The sequence below is a fragment of the Nerophis ophidion genome, linkage group LG12 (assembly GCF_033978795.1).
Source record: "Nerophis ophidion isolate RoL-2023_Sa linkage group LG12, RoL_Noph_v1.0, whole genome shotgun sequence".
Lineage (NCBI taxonomy): Eukaryota > Metazoa > Chordata > Actinopteri > Syngnathiformes > Syngnathidae > Nerophis > Nerophis ophidion.
The window spans coordinates 14,415,448-14,435,488 of NC_084622.1; the positions used below are offsets into that span (position 1 = coordinate 14,415,448).

Consider the following 20,041-nt stretch of genomic DNA (forward strand, 5'->3'; position numbering starts at 1 on the left):
CTTGTCCCATTCAGGGTCAAGGGGGTTCGCTGGAGCCTATCTCAGCTGCATTTGGGCGGAAGGCCGGATACACCCTGGACAAGTTGCCACCTCATCACAGACTCCAAACCATCATTAAAGCTAAAATATGAACGTATTAAAGGCCTACTGAAAGCCACTACTACAGACCACGCAGTCTGATAGTTTATATATCAATGATGAAATATTAACATTGCAACACACGCCAATACGGCCGGTTTAGTTTACTAAATTGCAATTTTAAATTTCGCGCGAAGTATCCTGTCGAAAACGTCGCGGTATGATGACTCGTGCGCGTGACGTGACGGATTGTAGGGGACATTTTGTTCCAGCCCGATCCCAGCTAAAAGTCGCCTGCTTTAACCGCATAATTCCACAGTATTCTGGACATCTGTGTTGCTGAATCTTTTGCAATTTGTTCAATAAATAATGGAGACGTCAAAGAAGAAAGATGTAGGTGGGAAGTGGTGTATTGCGGCTGCCTTTAGCAACACAAACACAGCCATAACCACAACACCAGGGGGAGCTCCACAAACCACGTTAAACCCAGATTTCGATCTAACAAAGGTCTTAACTCATTCTCTTTCTATGCCACATCAATGTGGAATGCACTCCCAACAGGTATAAAAGTATGTGCATCTCTATATTCCTTCAAAACCGCTCTAAAACAACACCTCCAGGCAACTTCAACACTTTACTAATACCCTCCTCCATTCACATCCCATCTCCCCGGATTATAAACAACTCAAATGTACTTCTAATGTATATACTTGTTCTTATGCTATCTGAACTCACTATGTTCTCTGCTGGCTGTACATATCCTACTGTAAGACCTACACTGTTTCAATGTCCACATTTCTCTGTTGATGCAATTGTTGATGACCGAAGTTCTGATATCAACCAAAGCTCCTCATCCCACCCCCCGGATTGTAAATAATGTAAATAATTCAATGTACATACTATGATGATTAACTTGTGTGATGACTGTATTATGTTGATAGTATATATTTGTACCATGAATTGATTAACGTGGACCCCGACTTAAACAAGTTGAAAAACTTATTCAGGTGTTACCATTTAGTGGTCAATTGTACGGAATATGTACTGTACTGTACAATCTACTAATAAAAGTATCAATCAATCAATCAATCAAAGCCGGTGTTTCATTGTTTACATTCCCGGATGTGAAGCTTTACTATGAAACAGAGCGGTCAAGCGAACATGGTTCCCTACCACATGTCAACCGGCAGGTTTCGGTGAGAAAATTGTGGTAATAAGTCGGCTCTTACCGTAGACATGAGCGGAGCTTGCGTCGTGCACCTGTCAAATAGGCAGCTGCGGACTCTCTTGCCCCCCCGACCGGCCGCCCCTGAACGTGAGATGCTTCCACAGTGGAGGAGGAGAAAAAAAGCTCAGCCCGGCCCGACCGTCTGCCTACGCTTCGCCTCGGCGAGAAACGTGGCTTCCCTCAGAGACACTGGCGTTCACCAAACCCGTGGAAACACTCCTCCGACTTTCAAGTATGACTATATAATCTCACTAAAACACTAGTAACACAATAAGCAGATAAGGGATTTTCCAGAATTATCCAAGTAAATGTGTCTATTAACATCTGAATTGCTCCCACTGCCCTCTAGCCTTTTTTTTCCTAGTCCTTCACTCTCTTTTTCCTCATCCACGAATCTTTCATCCTCGCGCAAATTAATAGGGAAATTGTCGCTTTCTCGGTCCGAATCGCTCTCGCTGCTGGTGGCCATGATTGTAAACGATGTTCAGATGTGAGGAGCTCCACAACCCGTGACGTCACGCGCACATCGTCTGCTACTTCCGGTACAGGCAAAGCTTTTTTATTAGCGACCAAAAGTTGCCAACTTTATCGTCAATGTTCTCTACTAAATCCTTTCAGCAAAAATATGGCAACATTGCGAAATGATCAAGTATGACACATAGGATGGATCTGCTATCCCCGTTTAAATAAGAACATCTCATTTCAGTAGGCCTTTAAGTATCATCCTGAGAGCCAGAAAATAGTCTTGTTATGCAAAACCCAAATGTCCACTGTGAAGGACGCTAGTTCTGAGGAGGTTTCGTATTTCAGAAAAAGCAGCATATCGCTCTAATTATCTCCCAGTTGACGCAGCTTAGCTAAATTACTCCCCGACTATAACTTTGTGTCGTCTGAAGCCAGTTTCTACTCACCTGTCGATGGATGAAGACTACAGATCCCAGCAGCCGCCATGTTCCCCCCTGCCGGTCCACGTGGAGCATGCGCAGGATTTGCAGGAAGCGAATGCCTCTGCAACACACACACACACACACAAAAACACACACACACACACACACCAGCATCATCAAGGCCATTCATCAGCCAGGAGTGTGTGTGCGATGAAGCGCTACCTGATAGCAGAGGTGGCAAAGACCTGGCCATTGGAGCCCACAGCCAGCACGATGATGGAGGCGATGACCACAATCAAGTCTGCGATGGCACAAGAAGGGAAGTCGTTACAAGTTATCGTCATCATCCACATTATACCCGAGAGGAAGGGAAGAAGCAGCCAGGAGCACCTATGATTGATATGGGCTTCCTGATGAAGCGCAGCCGTCCTTTGATGCCGGCGTATTTGTTGCGGCAGCCGGCGGACCACAGCCTCACCACGTACTCCGATCCAAAGAACAGAACCAGCACTATTTCCTGTTGACGCACATCAGTGGGGAGACATTGTAAGAAAAGGGAAGAACTCACACAAAAAAGGCAGGAAGATAAGGTTTGAAAGTGGCATCCATCACTGAGCAGGTGGAGACAGATTGTGATGTGAAGTGTGGACCTCCACCCACCAACAAGACATATGACAGCTGTGTGAGGGTGGATGTGAAGTGTGGACCTCCACCCACCAACTAGACATCAGACAGCTGTGTGAGGTTGGATGTGAAGTGTGGACCTCCACCACCCACCAAGAAGAAAACAAACAGCTGTGTGAGGGTGGATGTGACGTGTGGACCTCCACCAGCCACCAACAAGACATCAGACAGCTGTGTGAGGTTGGATGTGAAGTGTGGACCTCCACCACCCACCAAGACATCAAATAGCTGTGTGAGGGTGGATGTGAAGTGTGGACTTCCACCACCCAACAAGACATCAGACAGCTGTGTGAGGGTGGATGTGAAGTGTGGACCTCCACCACCCACCAACAAGACATCAGACAGCTGTGTGAGGGTGGATGTGAAGTGTGGACCTCCACCCACCAACAAGACATCAGACAGCTGTGTGAGGGTGGATGTGAAGTGTGGACCTCCACCACCCACCAACAAGACATCAGACAGCTGTGTGAGAGTGGATGTGAAGTGTGGACCTCCACCCACTAACAAGACATCAAACAGCTGTGTGAGGGTGGATGATAAGTGTGGACCTCCACCACCCACCAACAAGACATCAGACAGCAGTGTGAGGGTGGATGTGAAGTGTGGACGTCCACCACCAACAAGACATCAGACAGCTGTGTGAGGGTGGATGTGAATTGTGGACCTCCACCACCCACCAAATAGACATCAGACAGCTGTGTGAGGGTGGATGTGAAGTGTGGACCTCCACCACCCACCAACAAGACATCAGACAGCTGTGTGAGGGTGGATGTGAAGTGTGGACGTCCACCACCAACAAGACATCAGACAGCTGTGTGAGGGTGGATGTGAAGTGTGGACCTCCACCACCCACCAACAAGAAAACAGACAGCTGTGTGAGGGTGGATGTGAAGTGTGGACCTCCACCCACCAACAAGACATCAGACAGCTGTGTGAGGGTGGATGTGAAGTGTAGACCTCCACCCACTAACAAGACATCAGACAGCTGTGTGAGGGTGGATGTGAAGTGTGGACCTCCACCACCCATCAACAAGACATCAGACAGCTGTGTGAGGATGGATGTGAAGTGTGGACCTCCACCAGCCACCAACAGGAAAACAAACAGCTGTGTGAGGATGGATGTGAAGTGTGGACCTTCACCCACCAACAAGACATCAGACAGCTGTGTGAGGGTGGATGTGAAGTGTGGACCTCCACCACCCACCAACAAGAAAACAAACAGCTGTGTGACGGTGGATGTGAAGTGTGGACCTCCACCCACCAACAAGACATCAGACAGCTGTGTGAGGGTGGATGTGAAGTGTGGACCTCCACCCACCAACAAGACATCAGACAGCTGTGTGAGGGTGGATGTGAAGTGTGGACCTCCACCACCCACCAACAAGACATCAGACAGCTGTGTGAGGGTGGATGTGAAGTGTGGACCTCCACCACCCAACAAGACATCAGACAGCTGTGTGAGGGTGGATGTGAAGTGTGGACCTCCACCACCCACCAACAACACATCAGACAGCTGTGTGAGGGTGGATGTGAAGTGTGGACCTCCACCACCCACCAACAAAACATCAGACAGCTGTGTGAGGGTGGATGTGAAGTGTGGACCTCCACCACCCACCAACAAGAAAACAAACAGCTGTGTGACGGTGGATGTGAAGTGTGGACCTCCACCCACCAACAAGACATCAGACAGCTGTGTGAGGGTGGATGTGAAGTGTGGACCTCCACCCACCAACAAGACATCAGACAGCTGTGTGAGGGTGGATGTGAAGTGTGGACCTCCACCACCCACCAACAAGACATCAGACAGCTGTGTGAGAGTGGATGTGAAGTGTGGACCTCCACCCACTAACAAGACATCAGACAGCTGTGTGAGGGTGGATGATAAGTGTGGACCTCCACCACCCACCAACAAGACATCAGACAGCAGTGTGAGGGTGGATGTGAAGTGTGGACGTCCACCACCAACAAGACATCAGACAGCTGTGTGAGGGTGGATGTGAAGTGTGGACCTCCACCACCCACCAACAAGAAAACAGACAGCTGTGTGAGGGTGGATATGAAGTGTGGACCTCCACCCACCAACAAGACATCAGACAGCTGTGTGAGGGTGGATGTGAAGTGTAGACCTCCACCCACCAACAAGACATCAGACAGCTGTGTGAGGGTGGATGTGAAGTGTGGACCTCCACCACCCATCAACAAGACATCAGACAGCTGTGTGAGGATGGATGTGAAGTGTGGACCTCCACCAGCCACCAACAGGAAAACAAACAGCTGTGTGACAGTGGATGTGAAGTGTGGACCTTCACCCACCAACAAGACATCAGACAGCTGTGTGAGGGTGGATGTGAAGTGTGGACGTCCACCACCAACAAGACATCAGACAGCTGTGTGAGGGTGGATGTGAAGTGTGGACCTCCACCACCCACCAACAAGAAAACAAACAGCTGTGTGACGGTGGATGTGAAGTGTGGACCTCCACCCACCAACAAGACATCAGACAGCTGTGTGAGGGTGGATGTGAAGTGTGGACCTCCACCCACCAACAAGACATCAGACAGCTGTGTGAGGGTGGATGTGAAGTGTGGACCTCCACCACCCACCAACAAGACATCAGACAGCTGTGTGAGAGTGGATGTGAAGTGTGGACCTCCACCCACTAACAAGGCATCAGACAGCTGTGTGAGGGTGGATGTGAAGTGTGGACCTCCACCACCCACCAACAAGACATCAGACAGCAGTGTGAGGGTGGATGTGAAGTGTGGACCTCCACCACCCACCAACAAGACATCAGACAGCTGTGTGAGGGTGGATGTGAAGTGTGGACCTCCACCACCCACCAACAAGACATCAGACAGCTGTGTGAGGGTGGATGTGAAGTGTGGACCTCCACCACCCACCAACAAGAAAACAAACAGCTGTGTGACGTGGATGTGAAGTGTGGACCTCCACCCACCAACAAGACATCAGACAGCTGTGTGAGGGTGGATGTGAAGTGTGGACCTCCACCCACCAACAAGACATCAGACAGCTGTGTGAGGGTGGATGTGAAGTGTGGACCTCCACCCACCAACAAGACATCAGACAGCTGTGTGAGGCTGGATGTGAAGTGTGGACCTCCACCACCCACCAACAAGACATCAGACAGCTGTGTGAGAGTGGATGTGAAGTGTGGACCTCCACCCACTAACAAGACATCAGACAGCTGTGTGAGGGTGGATGATAAGTGTGGACCTCCACCACCCACCAACAAGACATCAGACAGCAGTGTGAGGGTGGATGTGAAGTGTGGACGTCCACCACCAACAAGACATCAGACAGCTGTGTGAGGGTGGATGTGAATTGTGGACCTCCACCACCCACCAACAAGACATCAGACAGCTGTGTGAGGGTGGATGTGAAGTGTGGACCTCCACCACCCACCAACAAGACATCAGACAGCTGTGTGAGGGTGGATGTGAAGTGTGGACGTCCACCACCAACAAGACATCAGACAGCTGTGTGAGGGTGGATGTGAAGTGTGGACCTCCACCACCCACCAACAAGAAAACAGACAGCTGTGTGAGGGTGGATGTGAAGTGTGGACCTCCACCCACCAACAAGACATCAGACAGCTGTGTGAGGGTGGATGTGAAGTGTAGACCTCCACCCACCAACAAGACATCAGACAGCTGTGTGAGGGTGGATGTGAAGTGTGGACCTCCACCACCCATCAACAAGACATCAGACAGCTGTGTGAGGATGGATGTGAAGTGTGGACCTCCACCAGCCACCAACAGGAAAACAAACAGCTGTGTGACGGTGGATGTGAAGTGTGGACCTCCACCACCAACAAGACATCAGACAGCTGTGTGAGGGTGGATGTGAAGTGTGGACGTCCACCACCAACAAGACATCAGACAGCTGTGTGAGGGTGGATGTGAAGTGTGGACCTCCACCACCCACCAACAAGAAAACAGACAGCTGTGTGAGGGTGGATGTGAAGTGTGGACCTCCACCCACCAACAAGACATCAGACAGCTGTGTGAGGGTGGATGTGAAGTGTAGACCTCCACCCACCAACAAGACATCAGACAGCTGTGTGAGGGTGGATGTGAAGTGTGGACCTCCACCACCCATCAACAAGACATCAGACAGCTGTGTGAGGATGGATGTGAAGTGTGGACCTCCACCAGCCACCAACAGGAAAACAAACAGCTGTGTGACGGTGGATGTGAAGTGTGGACCTTCACCCACCAACAAGACATCAGACAGCTGTGTGAGGGTGGATGTGAAGTGTGGACGTCCACCACCAACAAGACATCAGACAGCTGTGTGAGGGTGGATGTGAAGTGTGGACCTCCACCACCCACCAACAAGAAAACAAACAGCTGTGTGACGGTGGATGTGAAGTGTGGACCTCCACCCACCAACAAGACATCAGACAGCTGTGTGAGGGTGGATGTGAAGTGTGGACGTCCACCACCAACAAGACATCAGACAGCTGTGTGAGGGTGGATGTGAAGTGTGGACCTCCACCACCCACCAACAAGAAAACAAACAGCTGTGTGACGGTGGATGTGAAGTGTGGACCTCCACCCACCAACAAGAAAACAAACAGCTGTGTGACGGTGGATGTGAAGTGTGGACCTCCACCCACCAACAAGACATCAGACAGCTGTGTGAGGGTGGATGTGAAGTGTGGACCTCCACCCACCAACAAGACATCAGACAGCTGTGTGAGGGTGGATGTGAAGTGTGGACCTCCACCACCCACCAACAAGACATCAGACAGCTGTGTGAGAGTGGATGTGAAGTGTGGACCTCTACCCACTAACAAGGCATCAGACAGCTGTGTGAGGGTGGATGTGAAGTGTGGACCTCCACCACCCACCAACAAGACATCAGACAGCAGTGTGAGGGTGGATGTGAAGTGTGGACCTCCACCACCCACCAACAAGACATCAGACAGCTGCGTGAGGGTGGATGTGAAGTGTGGACCTCCACCACCCACCAACAAGACATCAGACAGCTGTGTGAGGGTGGATGTGAAGTGTGGACGTCCGCCACCAACAAGACATCAGACAGCTGTGTGAGGGTGGATGTGAAGTGTGGACCTCCACCACCCACCAACAAGAAAACAAACAGCTGTGTGACGGTGGATGTGAAGTGTGGACCTCCACCCACCAACAAGACATCAGACAGCTGTGTGAGGGTGGATGTGAAGTGTGGACCTCCACCACCCACCAACAAGACATCAGACAGCTGTGTGAGAGTGGATGTGAAGTGTGGACCTCCACCCACTAACAAGGCATCAGACAGCTGTGTGAGGGTGGATGTGAAGTGTGGACCTCCACCACCCACCAACAAGACATCAGACAGCAGTGTGAGGGTGGATGTGAAGTGTGGACCTCCACCACCCACCAACAAGACATCAGACAGCTGTGTGAGGGTGGATGTGAAGTGTGGACCTCCACCACCCACCAACAAGACATCAGACAGCTGTGTGAGGGTGGATGTGAAGTGTGGACGTCCACCCACCAACAAGACATCAGACAGCTGTGTGAGGGTGGATGTGAAGTGTGGACGTCCACCACCAACAAGACATCAGACAGCTGTGTGAGGGTGGATGTGAAGTGTGGACCTCCACCACCCACCAACAAGAAAACAAACAGCTGTGTGACGGTGGATGTGAAGTGTGGACCTCCACCCACCAACAAGACATCAGACAGCTGTGTGAGGGTGGATGTGAAGTGTGGACCTCCACCCACCAACAAGACATCAGGCAGCTGTTTGAGGGTGGATGTGAAGTGTGGACCTCCACCACCCACCAACAAGACATCAGACAGCTGTGTGACAGTGGATGTGAAGTGTGGACCTCCACCCACTAACAAGGCATCAGACAGCTGTGTGAGGGTGGATGTGAAGTGTGGACCTCCACCACCCACCAACAAGACATCAGACAGCAGTGTGAGGGTGGATGTGAAGTGTGGACCTCCACCACCTACCAACAAGACATCAGACAGCTGTGTGAGGGTGGATGTGAAGTGTGGACCTCCACCACCCACCAACAAGACATCAGGCAGCTGTGTGACGGTGGATGTGAAGTGTGGACCTCCACCCACCAACAAGACATCAGACAGCTGTGTGAGGGTGGATGTGAAGTGTGGACCTCCACCCACCAACAAGACATCAGACAGCTGTGTGAGGGTGGATGTGAAGTGTGTACCTCCACCACCCACCAAAAAGACATCAGACAGCAGTGTGAGGGTGGATGTGAAGTGTGGACCTCCACCACCTACCAACAAGACATCAGACAGCTGTGTGAGGGTGGATGTGAAGTGTGGACCTCCACCACCCACCAACAAGACATCAGACAGCTGTGTGAGGGTGGATGTGAAGTGTGGACGTCCACCACCAACAATACATCAGACAGCTGTGTGAGGGTGGATGTGAAGTGTGGACGTCCACCACCAACAAGACATCAGACAGCTGTGTGAGGGTGGATGTGAAGTGTGGACCTCCACCACCCACCAACAAGAAAACAAACAGCTGTGTGACGGTGGATGTGAAGTGTGGACCTCCACCCACCAACAAGACATCAGACAGCTGTGTGAGGGTGGATGTGAAGTGTGGACCTCCACCCACCAACAAGACATCAGACAGCTGTGTGAGGGTGGATGTGAAGTGTGGACCTCCACCACCCACCAACAAGACATCAGACAGCTGTGTGACAGTGGATGTGAAGTGTGGACCTCCACCCACTAACAAGGCATCAGACAGCTGTGTGAGGGTGGATGTGAAGTGTGGACCTCCACCACCCACCAACAAGATATCAGACAGCAGTGTGAGGGTGGATGTGAAGTGTGGACCTCCACCACCTACCAACAAGACATCAGACAGCTGTGTGACAGTGGATGTGAAGTGTGGACCTCCACCCACTAACAAGGCATCAGACAGCTGTGTGAGGGTGGATGTGAAGTGTGGACCTCCACCACCCACCAACAAGAAAACAAACAGCTGTGTGACGGTGGATGTGAAGTGTGGACCTCCACCCACCAACAAGACATCAGACAGCTGTGTGAGGGTGGATGTGAAGTGTGGACCTCCACCACCCACCAAAAAGACATCAGACAGCAGTGTGAGGGTGGATGTGAAGTGTGGACCTCCACCACCTACCAACAAGACATCAGACAGCTGTGTGAGGGTGGATGTGAAGTGTGGACCTCCACCACCCACCAACAAGACATCAGACAGCTGTGTGAGGGTGGATGTGAAGTGTGGACGTCCACCACCAACAAGACATCAGACAGCTGTGTGAGGGTGGATGTGAAGTGTGGACCTCCACCACCCACCAACAAGAAAACAAACAGCTGTGTGACGGTGGATGTGAAGTGTGGACCTCCACCCACCAACAAGACATCAGACAGCTGTGTGAGGGTGGATGTGAAGTGTGGACCTCCACCCACCAACAAGACATCAGACAGCTGTGTGAGGGTGGATGTGAAGTGTGGACCTCCACCACCCACCAACAAGACATCAGACAGCTGTGTGAGAGTGGATGTGAAGTGTGGACCTCCACCCACTAACAAGACATCAGACAGCTGTGTGAGGGTGGATGTGAAGTGTGGACCTCCACCACCCACCAACAAGACATCAGACAGCAGTGTGAGGGTGGATGTGAAGTGTGGACGTCCACCACCAACAAGACATCAGACAGCTGTGTGAGGGTGGATGTGAAAAGTGGACCTCCACCACCCACCAACAAGACATCAGACAGCTGTGTGAGGGTGGATGTGAAGTGTGGACCTCCACCACCCACCAACAAGGCATCAGACAGCTGTGTGAGGGTGGATGTGAAGTGTGGACGTCCACCACCAACAAGACATCAGACAGCTGTCTGAGGGTGGATCTGAAGTGTGGACCTCCACCACCCACCAACAAGAAAACGGACAGCTGTGTGAGGGTGGATGTGAAGTGTGGACCTCCACCCACCAACAAGACATCAGACAGCTGTGTGAGGCTGGAGGTGAAGTGTGGACCTCCACCCACCAACAAGACATCAGACAGCTGTGTGAGGGTGGATGTGAAGTGTAGACCTCCACCCACCAACAAGACATCAGACAGCTGTGTGAGGGTGGATGTGAAGTGTGGACCTCCACCACCCACCAACAAGACATCAGACAGCAGTGTGAGGGTGGATGTGAAGTGTGGACCTCCACCACCCACCAACAAGACATCAGACAGCAGTGTGAGGGTGGATGTGAAGTGTGGACCTCCACCACCCACCAACAAGACATCAGACAGCTGTGTGAGGGTGGATGTGAAGTGTGGACCTCCACCACCCACCAACAAGAAAACAAACAGCTGTGTGACGGTGGATGTGAAGTGTGGACCTCCACCCACCAACAAGACATCAGACAGCTGTGTGAGGGTGGATGTGAAGTGTGGACCTCCACCCACCAACAAGACATCAGACAGCTGTGTGAGGGTGGATGTGAAGTGTGGACCTCCACCACCCACCAACAAGACATCAGACAGCTGTGTGAGAGTGGATGTGAAGTGTGGACCTCCACCCACTAACAAGACATCAGACAGCTGTGTGAGGGTGGATGATAAGTATGGACCTCCACCACCCACCAACAAGACATCAGACAGCAGTGTGAGGGTGGATGTGAAGTGTGGACGTCCACCACCAACAAGACATCAGACAGCTGTGTGAGGGTGGATGTGAAGTGTGGACCTCCACCACCCACCAACAAGACATCAGAAAGCTGTGTGAGGGTGGATGTGAAGTGTGGACCTCCACCACCCACCAACAAGAAAACAGACAGCTGTGTGAGGGTGGATGTGAAGTGTGGACCTCCACCCACCAACAAGACATCAGACAGCTGTGTGAGGGTGGATGTGAAGTGTGGACCCCCACCCACTAACAAGACATCAGACAGCTGTGTGACGGTGGATGTGAAGTGTGGACCTCCACCCACCAACAAGACATCAGACAGCTGTGTGAGGGTGGATCTGAAGTGTGGACCTCCACCCACCAACAAGACATCAGACAGCTGTGTGAGGGTGGATGTGAAGTGTGGACCTCCACCACCCACCAACAAGACATCAGACAGCTGTGTGAGAGTGGATGTGAAGTGTGGACCTCCACCCACTAACAAGACATCAGACAGCTGTGTGAGGGTGGATGATAAGTGTGGACCTCCACCACCCACCAACAAGACATCAGACAGCAGTGTGAGGGTGGATGTGAAGTGTGGACGTCCACCACCAACAAGACATCAGACAGCTGTGTGAGGGTGGATGTGAAGTGTGGACCTCCACCACCCACCAACAAGACATCAGAAAGCTGTGTGAGGGTGGATGTGAAGTGTGGACCTCCACCACCCACCAACAAGAAAACAGACAGCTGTGTGAGGGTGGATGTGAAGTGTGGACCTCCACCCACCAACAAGACATCAGACAGCTGTGTGAGGGTGGATGTGAAGTGTGGACCCCCACCCACTAACAAGACATCAGACAGCTGTGTGACGGTGGATGTGAAGTGTGGACGTCCACCACCAACAAGACATCAGACAGCTGTGTGAGGGTGGATGTGAAGTGTGGACCTCCACCACCCACCAACAAGACATCAGACAGCTGTGTGAGAGTGGATGTGAAGTGTGGACCCCCACCCACTAACAAGACATCAGACAGCTGTGTGACGGTGGATGTGAAGTGTGGACCTCCACCACCCACCAACAAGACATCAGACAGCAGTGTGAGGGTGGATGTGAAGTGTGGACGTCCACCACCAACAAGACATCAGACAGCTGTGTGAGGGTGGATGTGAAGTGTGGACCTCCACCACCCACCAACAAGACATCAGACAGCTGTGTGAAGGTGGATGTGAAGTGTGGACCTCCACCACCCACCAACAAGACATCAGACAGCTGTGTGAGGGTGGATGTGAAGTGTGGACCTCCACCACCAACAAGACATCAGACAGCTGTGTGAGGGTGGATGTGAAGTGTGGACCTCCACCACCCACCAACAAGAAAACAGACAGCTGTGTGAGGGTGGATGTGAAGTGTGGACCTCCAACCACCAACAAGACATCAGACAGCTGTGTGAGGCTGGAGGTGAAGTGTGGACCTCCACCCACCAACAAGACATCAGACAGCTGTGTGAGGGTGGATGTGAAGTGTAGACCTCCACCCACCAACAAGACATCAGACAGCTGTGTGAGGGTGGATGTGAAGTGTGGACCTCCACCACCCACCAACAAGACATCAGACAGCTGTGTGAGGATGGATGTGAAGTGTGGACCTCCACCACCCACCAACAAGACATCAGACAGCTGTGTGAGGGTGGATGTGAAGTGTGGACCTCCACCACCCACCACCAAGACATCAGACAGCTGTGTGAGGGTGGATGTGAAGTGTAGACCTCCACCCACCAACAAGACATCACACAGCTGTGTGAGGGTGGATGTGAAGTGTGGACCTCCACCACCCACCAACAAGACACCAGACAGCTGTGTGAGGGTGGATGTGAAGTGTGGACCTCCACCACCCACCAACAAGACACCAGACAGCTGTGTGAGGGTGGATGTGAAGTGTGGACCTCCACCACCCACCAAGACATCAGACATCAGGTCTCCTGACCTGTTTCCATTCTCAGTTCCATTTCAGAAGTAATGGAACATTTAGGAACAGATCAATAGATACATTGCCACTAAAAAACTCATGAACAAATCCCAACCCGGCTTGAGAACTAAGTTCTCCACTGATACATGCCTTCTCAATCTGAAATTCAGGCGGAGCTGGAGGCCACGCCCCCTCCAGCTCCATGCGGACCCGAGTGACGTGTCGACAGCCTGTTTTCACGTCCGCTTTCCCACAATATAAACAGCGTGTCTGCACAATGACGTTATAACTGTAGAATGATCGAGGGCGAGTTCTTGGTTTCTTATGTGGGTTTATTGTTAGGCAGTTTCATTAACGTCCTCCCAGCGCGGCAACAACACACAAGAACAGCAGTCACGTTTTCGTCTACCGTAAAGCAGTTCGTTTGCCGTAAACAGCAATGTTGTGACACTCTTAAACAGGACAATACTGCCATCTACTGTGCATGCATATGTGACAATAACATCTACGTCTTTTAGAGCAGTGGTTCTCGAACTTTTTTCAGAGATGTACCTTGTTGAATTATAAACAAGTGATTCAATTATAAATAAAGATTTCTACACATACTGCGATGAGGTGTCGACTTGTCCAGGGTGTACGCCGCCTTCCGCCCGATTGTAGCTGAGATAGGCACCAGCACCCCCCGCGACCCCAAAGGGAATAAGCGGTAGAAAATGGATGGATGGATAGCTGTAAATTTACTCCTCCCCTCTTAACCACGCCTTTAACAACTCCCTGCCCCCAACCAAAAAATAATAAATATATTTTAATTTAATTATTCCTTTTAGCTTCTGTTTTTTTCGACGAAGAATATTTGTGAAATATTTCTTCAAACTTATTATGATTGAAATTCAAAAAAATTATTCTGGCGAATCTAGAAAAATCTGTAGAATCAAATTTAAATCTTATTTCAAAGTCTTTTGAATTTCTTTTAACATTTTTGTTCTGGAAAATCTAGAAGAAATAATGATGTGTCTTTGTTAGAAATATAGCTTGGTCCAATTTATTATATATTCTAACAAAGTGCAGATTGGATTTTAACCTATTTAAAACATGTCATCAAAATGCTAAAATTAATCTTAATCAGGAAAAATTACTGATGATGTTCCATAAATTTTTTTTTTTTTTTCAAAAAGATTCGAAACAGCTAGTTTTTCTATTAATTTTTTTCGGTTGAATTTTGAAATTTAAAGAGTCGAAATTGAAGATAAACTATGTTTCAAAATATTATTTTGATTTTTTTCGTGTTTTCTCCTCTTTTAAACCGTTTAAGTGTTTTTTTCATCATTTATTCTCTACAAAAAAACCTTCCGTAAAAAGAAAAAAAATGTACGACGGAATGACAGACAATAATACCCATATTTTTATATATATTTATTTATTTATTAAAGGTAAATTGACCAAATTGGCTATTTCTGGCAATTTATTTAAGTGTGTATCAAACTGGTAGCCCTTCGCATTAATCAGTACCCAAGAAGTATCTCTTGCTTTCAAAAAGGTTGGTGACCCCTGCTCTACAGAATCTCATCTCTGGTCAACAAAAGCACCTTGAAGATTCTAGCAGGAACTCTTGTTCAACCCTTTTCAATTGCCCATGCACCTCCTGGTACCCCAGCACCTCCAAAACCCTCAAATTTAGACTCCAAACATCCCAGAACAAGCTAGTCAGGTTACTTCTAGACCTCCACCCCAGATCACACCTCACTCCTACCCACTTCTCCAAAATGGGCTGGCTCAGGGTGGAGGACAGAGTCAAACAACTTGCACTTAGCCTGGTCTATAAAATGTACTACACCTCCCTTATACCCAAGTACATGTCAAACTACTTCCAGAACGTAAATGACCGCCATAACCACAACACCAGGGGGAGCTCCACAAACCACGTTAAACCCAGATACCGATCTAACAAAGGTCTTAAGTTATTCTCCTTCTATGCCACAACAATATAGAATGCACTCTTTCAAAAGTGCACTAAAACAACACCTCCAGAAAACTGCAACCCTAGACTAACACCCTCCCCCCTCCACATGTACAGCTGTGGATCGTCAGCGTTATGCTGGAAGCTGATGCCATGTCTCCTAACCACATCTCCATATCCATCCATTTTCTACCGCTTGTCCCTTTCAGGGTCGCGGGGGGTGCTGGAGCCTATCTCAGCTGCATTTGGGCGGAAGGCGGGGTACGCCCTGGGCAAGTCGCCACCTCATCACAGGGCCAAAACAGATAGACATATGAACATTCAAAAGAATTGGACCTAAAACGGAGCCTTGAGGAACCCCACATCTTATCTTAAGGTTCCCTGAGGAACATGCATCCATGCTAACTTAAAAACATCTGTCTGTGAGATAAGAGTGGAACCAGTTAAAACCAGTACCAAAGACTTCGACACCCCACCGGGTGTTGAAGTCTCTTTAATAAAATGTGATGTTCTACTGTACCGTGTCAAAAGCAGAACTATCACGGTTAGATTTTTATGATCTAATTTCCACCTGATGTCATATCAAATCTTTAAAAATGCTGTCTCGGTCCTGTGGCTCATTCGGAAACCAGACCGATGTCTTCCTAAAATGTTATTTATAATCTAAAAGTCATGGGATGATTTTACATTGTTGGGACTTATGCAGATCCCAAATGCACAAAAACAGGTACCAGTAGGTAAGAAGGGTTGGTTTTGCATAACAGGTCCCCTAATAGGTCTGCATCACTTTTGCACCTGCTATCAATTGCACAAGCAGTCTTAGTAGATCACACGCACACGTCCATTAATCCTACACAAAATTAATATTTGGATCGTAGTAGATCAGGCTCTTGAGAAATGTTCCACATGTGTCTATGTGTGGACCTCCTGAGAAAACACGGCACTGTATGTATAAATGTATAGTGCATGTATGTATACTGTATGTATGTATGTATGTACTGTATGTATGCATAAATGTATAGTGTATGTATGTATACTGTATGTATGTATGTATGTACTGTATGTATGTATGTACTGTATGTATGCATAAATGTATAGTGTATGTATGTATACTGTATGTATGTATGTACTGTATGTATGCATAAATGTATAGTGTATGTATGTATACTGTATGTGTGTATGTATACATGTATAGTGCATACATGTATACATAAATGTATAGTGTATGTATACTGTATGTATGTATAAATGTATAGAGTATGTATGTATACTGTATGTATACTGAATGTATACTGAATGTATGTATACTGTATGTATGTATAGAGTATGTATGTATGTATGTATGTATGTATAAATGTATAGTGCATGTATGTATACTGTATGTATGTATGTATGTACTGTATGTATGCATAAATGTATAGTGTATGTATGTATACTGTATGTGTGTATGTATACATGTATAGTGCATATATGTACTGTATGTATGTATGTATGTATGTATGTACTTTATGTATGCATAAATGTATAGTGTATGTATACTGTATGTATGTATGTATAAATGTATAGAGTATGTATGTATACTGTATGTATGTATAGAGTATGTATGTATACTGTATGTATACTGAATGTATGTATGTATAAATGTATAGTGTATGTATGTACACTGTATGCATGTATGTATAAATGTATAGTGTATGTATGTTTTTATGTATATTGTATGTATGTGTATATTGTATGTATGTATGTATGTATGTATGTATGTATACTGTATGTATGTATATATGTATACTGTATGTACTGTATGTATATATACTGTATGTTCTGTATGTATATATACTGTATGTTCTGTATGTATGTATATATATATACATACACTGTATGTATAGATGTATACTGTATATATGTATGTATGTATACTGTATGTATGTATGTTTAAATGCATAGTGTATCTATGTATAGTGTATGTATGTATACTGTATGCATGTATGTATAAATGTATACTGTATACCGTATGTATGTATGTATACTGTATGTATGTATACTGCATGTACTGTATCTATGTATGTACTGTATGTTTCATGTGCACATTCACCGAACCCTTCTTTAGTGAAAAAAAAATGTTTTTTCTTAATTTGATGTTACTATATTAAATACTAATAAAGATATATTTTACAAACAGAAAGTTAAAAGAATGTACACATGATCCCATGTTTACGTCTCATTGTGCAACATGTATGTATATATGTATACTGTATGTATGTATGTATATATGTATGTATACTGTATGTATGTTTGTATATATGTATGTATGTATGTATGTATGTATGTATGTATATATGTATATGTTAAAACACGATATTTTCAACATACTATACTGTATATCACCCATTAGACTGTATAATGTATATGTTCCTATTGGACTGTACTTAAATGTCTAATAGACTGTATTTATATTATTCACACGTTGAAAAAAAATACCTAAGTGTTTGTTTATTGTGAGCAAACTGTAGTGCTGAATTTCCCTCAGGGATCAATGAAGTACTTTCTACTCTAGCAATTCCATTCCATTGAAGACATTTCTGTTGCTTAGCATGCATGCATGGAAGGAATATATATATATATATATATATATATATATATATATATATATATATATATATATATATATATATATAATCAGTGGTTCTTAACCTTGTTGGAGGTACAGAACCCCGCCAGTTTCATGTGCACATTCACCGAACCCTTCTTTAGTGAAAAATAAAATGTTTTTTTCCTAGTTTAATGTTACTATATTAAACACTAATAAATATATATTTTACAAACAGAAAGTTACAAGAATGTACACAATCTCATGTTTACATCTCATTGTGCAACATGTGAATGTTTTAGTGGGATCTAAATGCGATATCTGAAAGAGGTACAAAAATTATTTCCAACCCCACCTTGTACAGAGCTCATGAAAAACATTTTTTTTTTTCATTGTATGTGGGCCAAAACACTTACAGTATATTAGAAAATAATCTCATGGAAATGATTGCTGTCATTTGATTATAATAATAAAACATTGAACTTGTTATTTATTCAGGTTTGGACGGAGGCTTCATCAAACCCCTGAGGCCAACTGACCAAACCCCTAGGGTTCGATCGAACCCAGGTTAAGAATCACTGTCCTAGATGCAGAGGTGGCAGGCTTGTTACAGGAAGACATGATTTTCAATGCCCAAAAAATGCAGGAAAGACACAAACCAGGATACCAGGAAAACAGGAACCAGCACACAATCCACAACATACAGGTAGTACTACTCCAGCACTGACTGACAGGTATAATTAGGAGCAATTGCCACCAGGTGTGCCATACTGCCAGTCAGGCACAGGTGAGGGAAAACAGCACTCAGGGAGACAAGCAGGAAACTGAACCAAAATAAGAGCCCTGACAGGAAATAAAACACAAACAAAGGGGAAAGTAAAACATAACCAAACTGTCAGTGACAACACGCCTGACAGAATACACACACAAACATGCTGGGTTATTTTTTTGACCCAAATGCTGGGTTGAGCCTGTTGGGTCATATCTATGAGTTATTTCTAAGAAGTTGGGTAGTTGTTTTTTTTGTGACCCAACCCATACTTGCCAACCCTTTCAGATTTTCCGGGAGACTCCCGAAATTCAGCACCCCTCCCGAAAACCTCCCGGAAGAAATTTTCTCCCGAAATTCACGCCCCCTCCAGCTCCATGCGGACATGAGCGGGGACAGCCTGTTTTCACGTCCGCTTTCCTGTTATATAAACAGCTTGCCTGCCCAATCACGTTACAATATCTACGGATTTTAATAAAAAAAACTGCACAAACAAGGAGACGAAGCAGAAGAACGAGGAAAACACAGCTATGGCGACGCCGTCTGTAATAGAGTGATTCTATGTTGTCTGTTGCCATCTCCTGGTGAATGTTGGCTACAGCGTTATGGGGTTGCTTTTTGATAGGCCAACAATTTACGTAGTGTTGCGCACCTGGCAAGTGACTCTCGCCAGTACGCAAATAGCAGAACAACGGTTACTCAAATAGTGAAAGGTAAGTGTTGTTGTTTTGTTTTTTTTAGTAACCAGCAAGCACAGTACAGTTAGTAGAACAACTGTGTTTTTATTACTGTGTATTCGATAGGTCCCGTCTGAAATTCAACTATTTATTTTATTTATTTATATAATAAAACAAATATATATAGCTAGAATTCATTGAAAGTCAAGTATTTCATACATATGATATATATATGAAATACTCGAGTTGGTGAATTATACTCGTCCCCTCTTGACCACACCCCCTCCCCACCCCTGACTTTGCCCCCCAACCCCCTAACCCCCCACCCCCCGGAATCAGAGGTCTCAAGGTTGGCAAGTATGACCCAACCAGTGGTTGGTCAACCCAGCATTGGTTTGGTGCGATAGTTACCCAGCATGTACGGCGTGTAATGTCCTGTACACAATGAGTAAAAGACCCAAGGTCCCTGGAGAGTTCACCATAACTGTAAAAACTGTTGTTTTCTGCAGTCACCATAATCATGCATTGTGTTTCATCCAAGTGGTAGTACAGTATGCGTGC

The 20,041-nt window shown here is 46.9% G+C and overlaps 1 protein-coding gene across 4 annotated transcripts in view; it reads right to left on the reverse strand.

The window, feature by feature from the left end:
* Positions 1–20,041, reverse strand: part of kcnq1.2 (potassium voltage-gated channel, KQT-like subfamily, member 1.2) — a 508,250-nt gene that overhangs the window by 424,300 nt on the left and 63,909 nt on the right. For all 4 annotated transcript variants that reach the window (XM_061916862.1, XM_061916861.1, XM_061916860.1 and 1 more), the window contains exons 4-6: positions 2,584–2,710; positions 2,416–2,494; positions 2,218–2,314 (exon numbers count right to left, since the gene is read on the reverse strand). In XM_061916862.1, the coding sequence (XP_061772846.1) occupies positions 2,218–2,314; positions 2,416–2,494; positions 2,584–2,710 (303 nt within the window). The remainder of the gene's footprint in view (positions 1–2,217; positions 2,315–2,415; positions 2,495–2,583; positions 2,711–20,041) is intronic.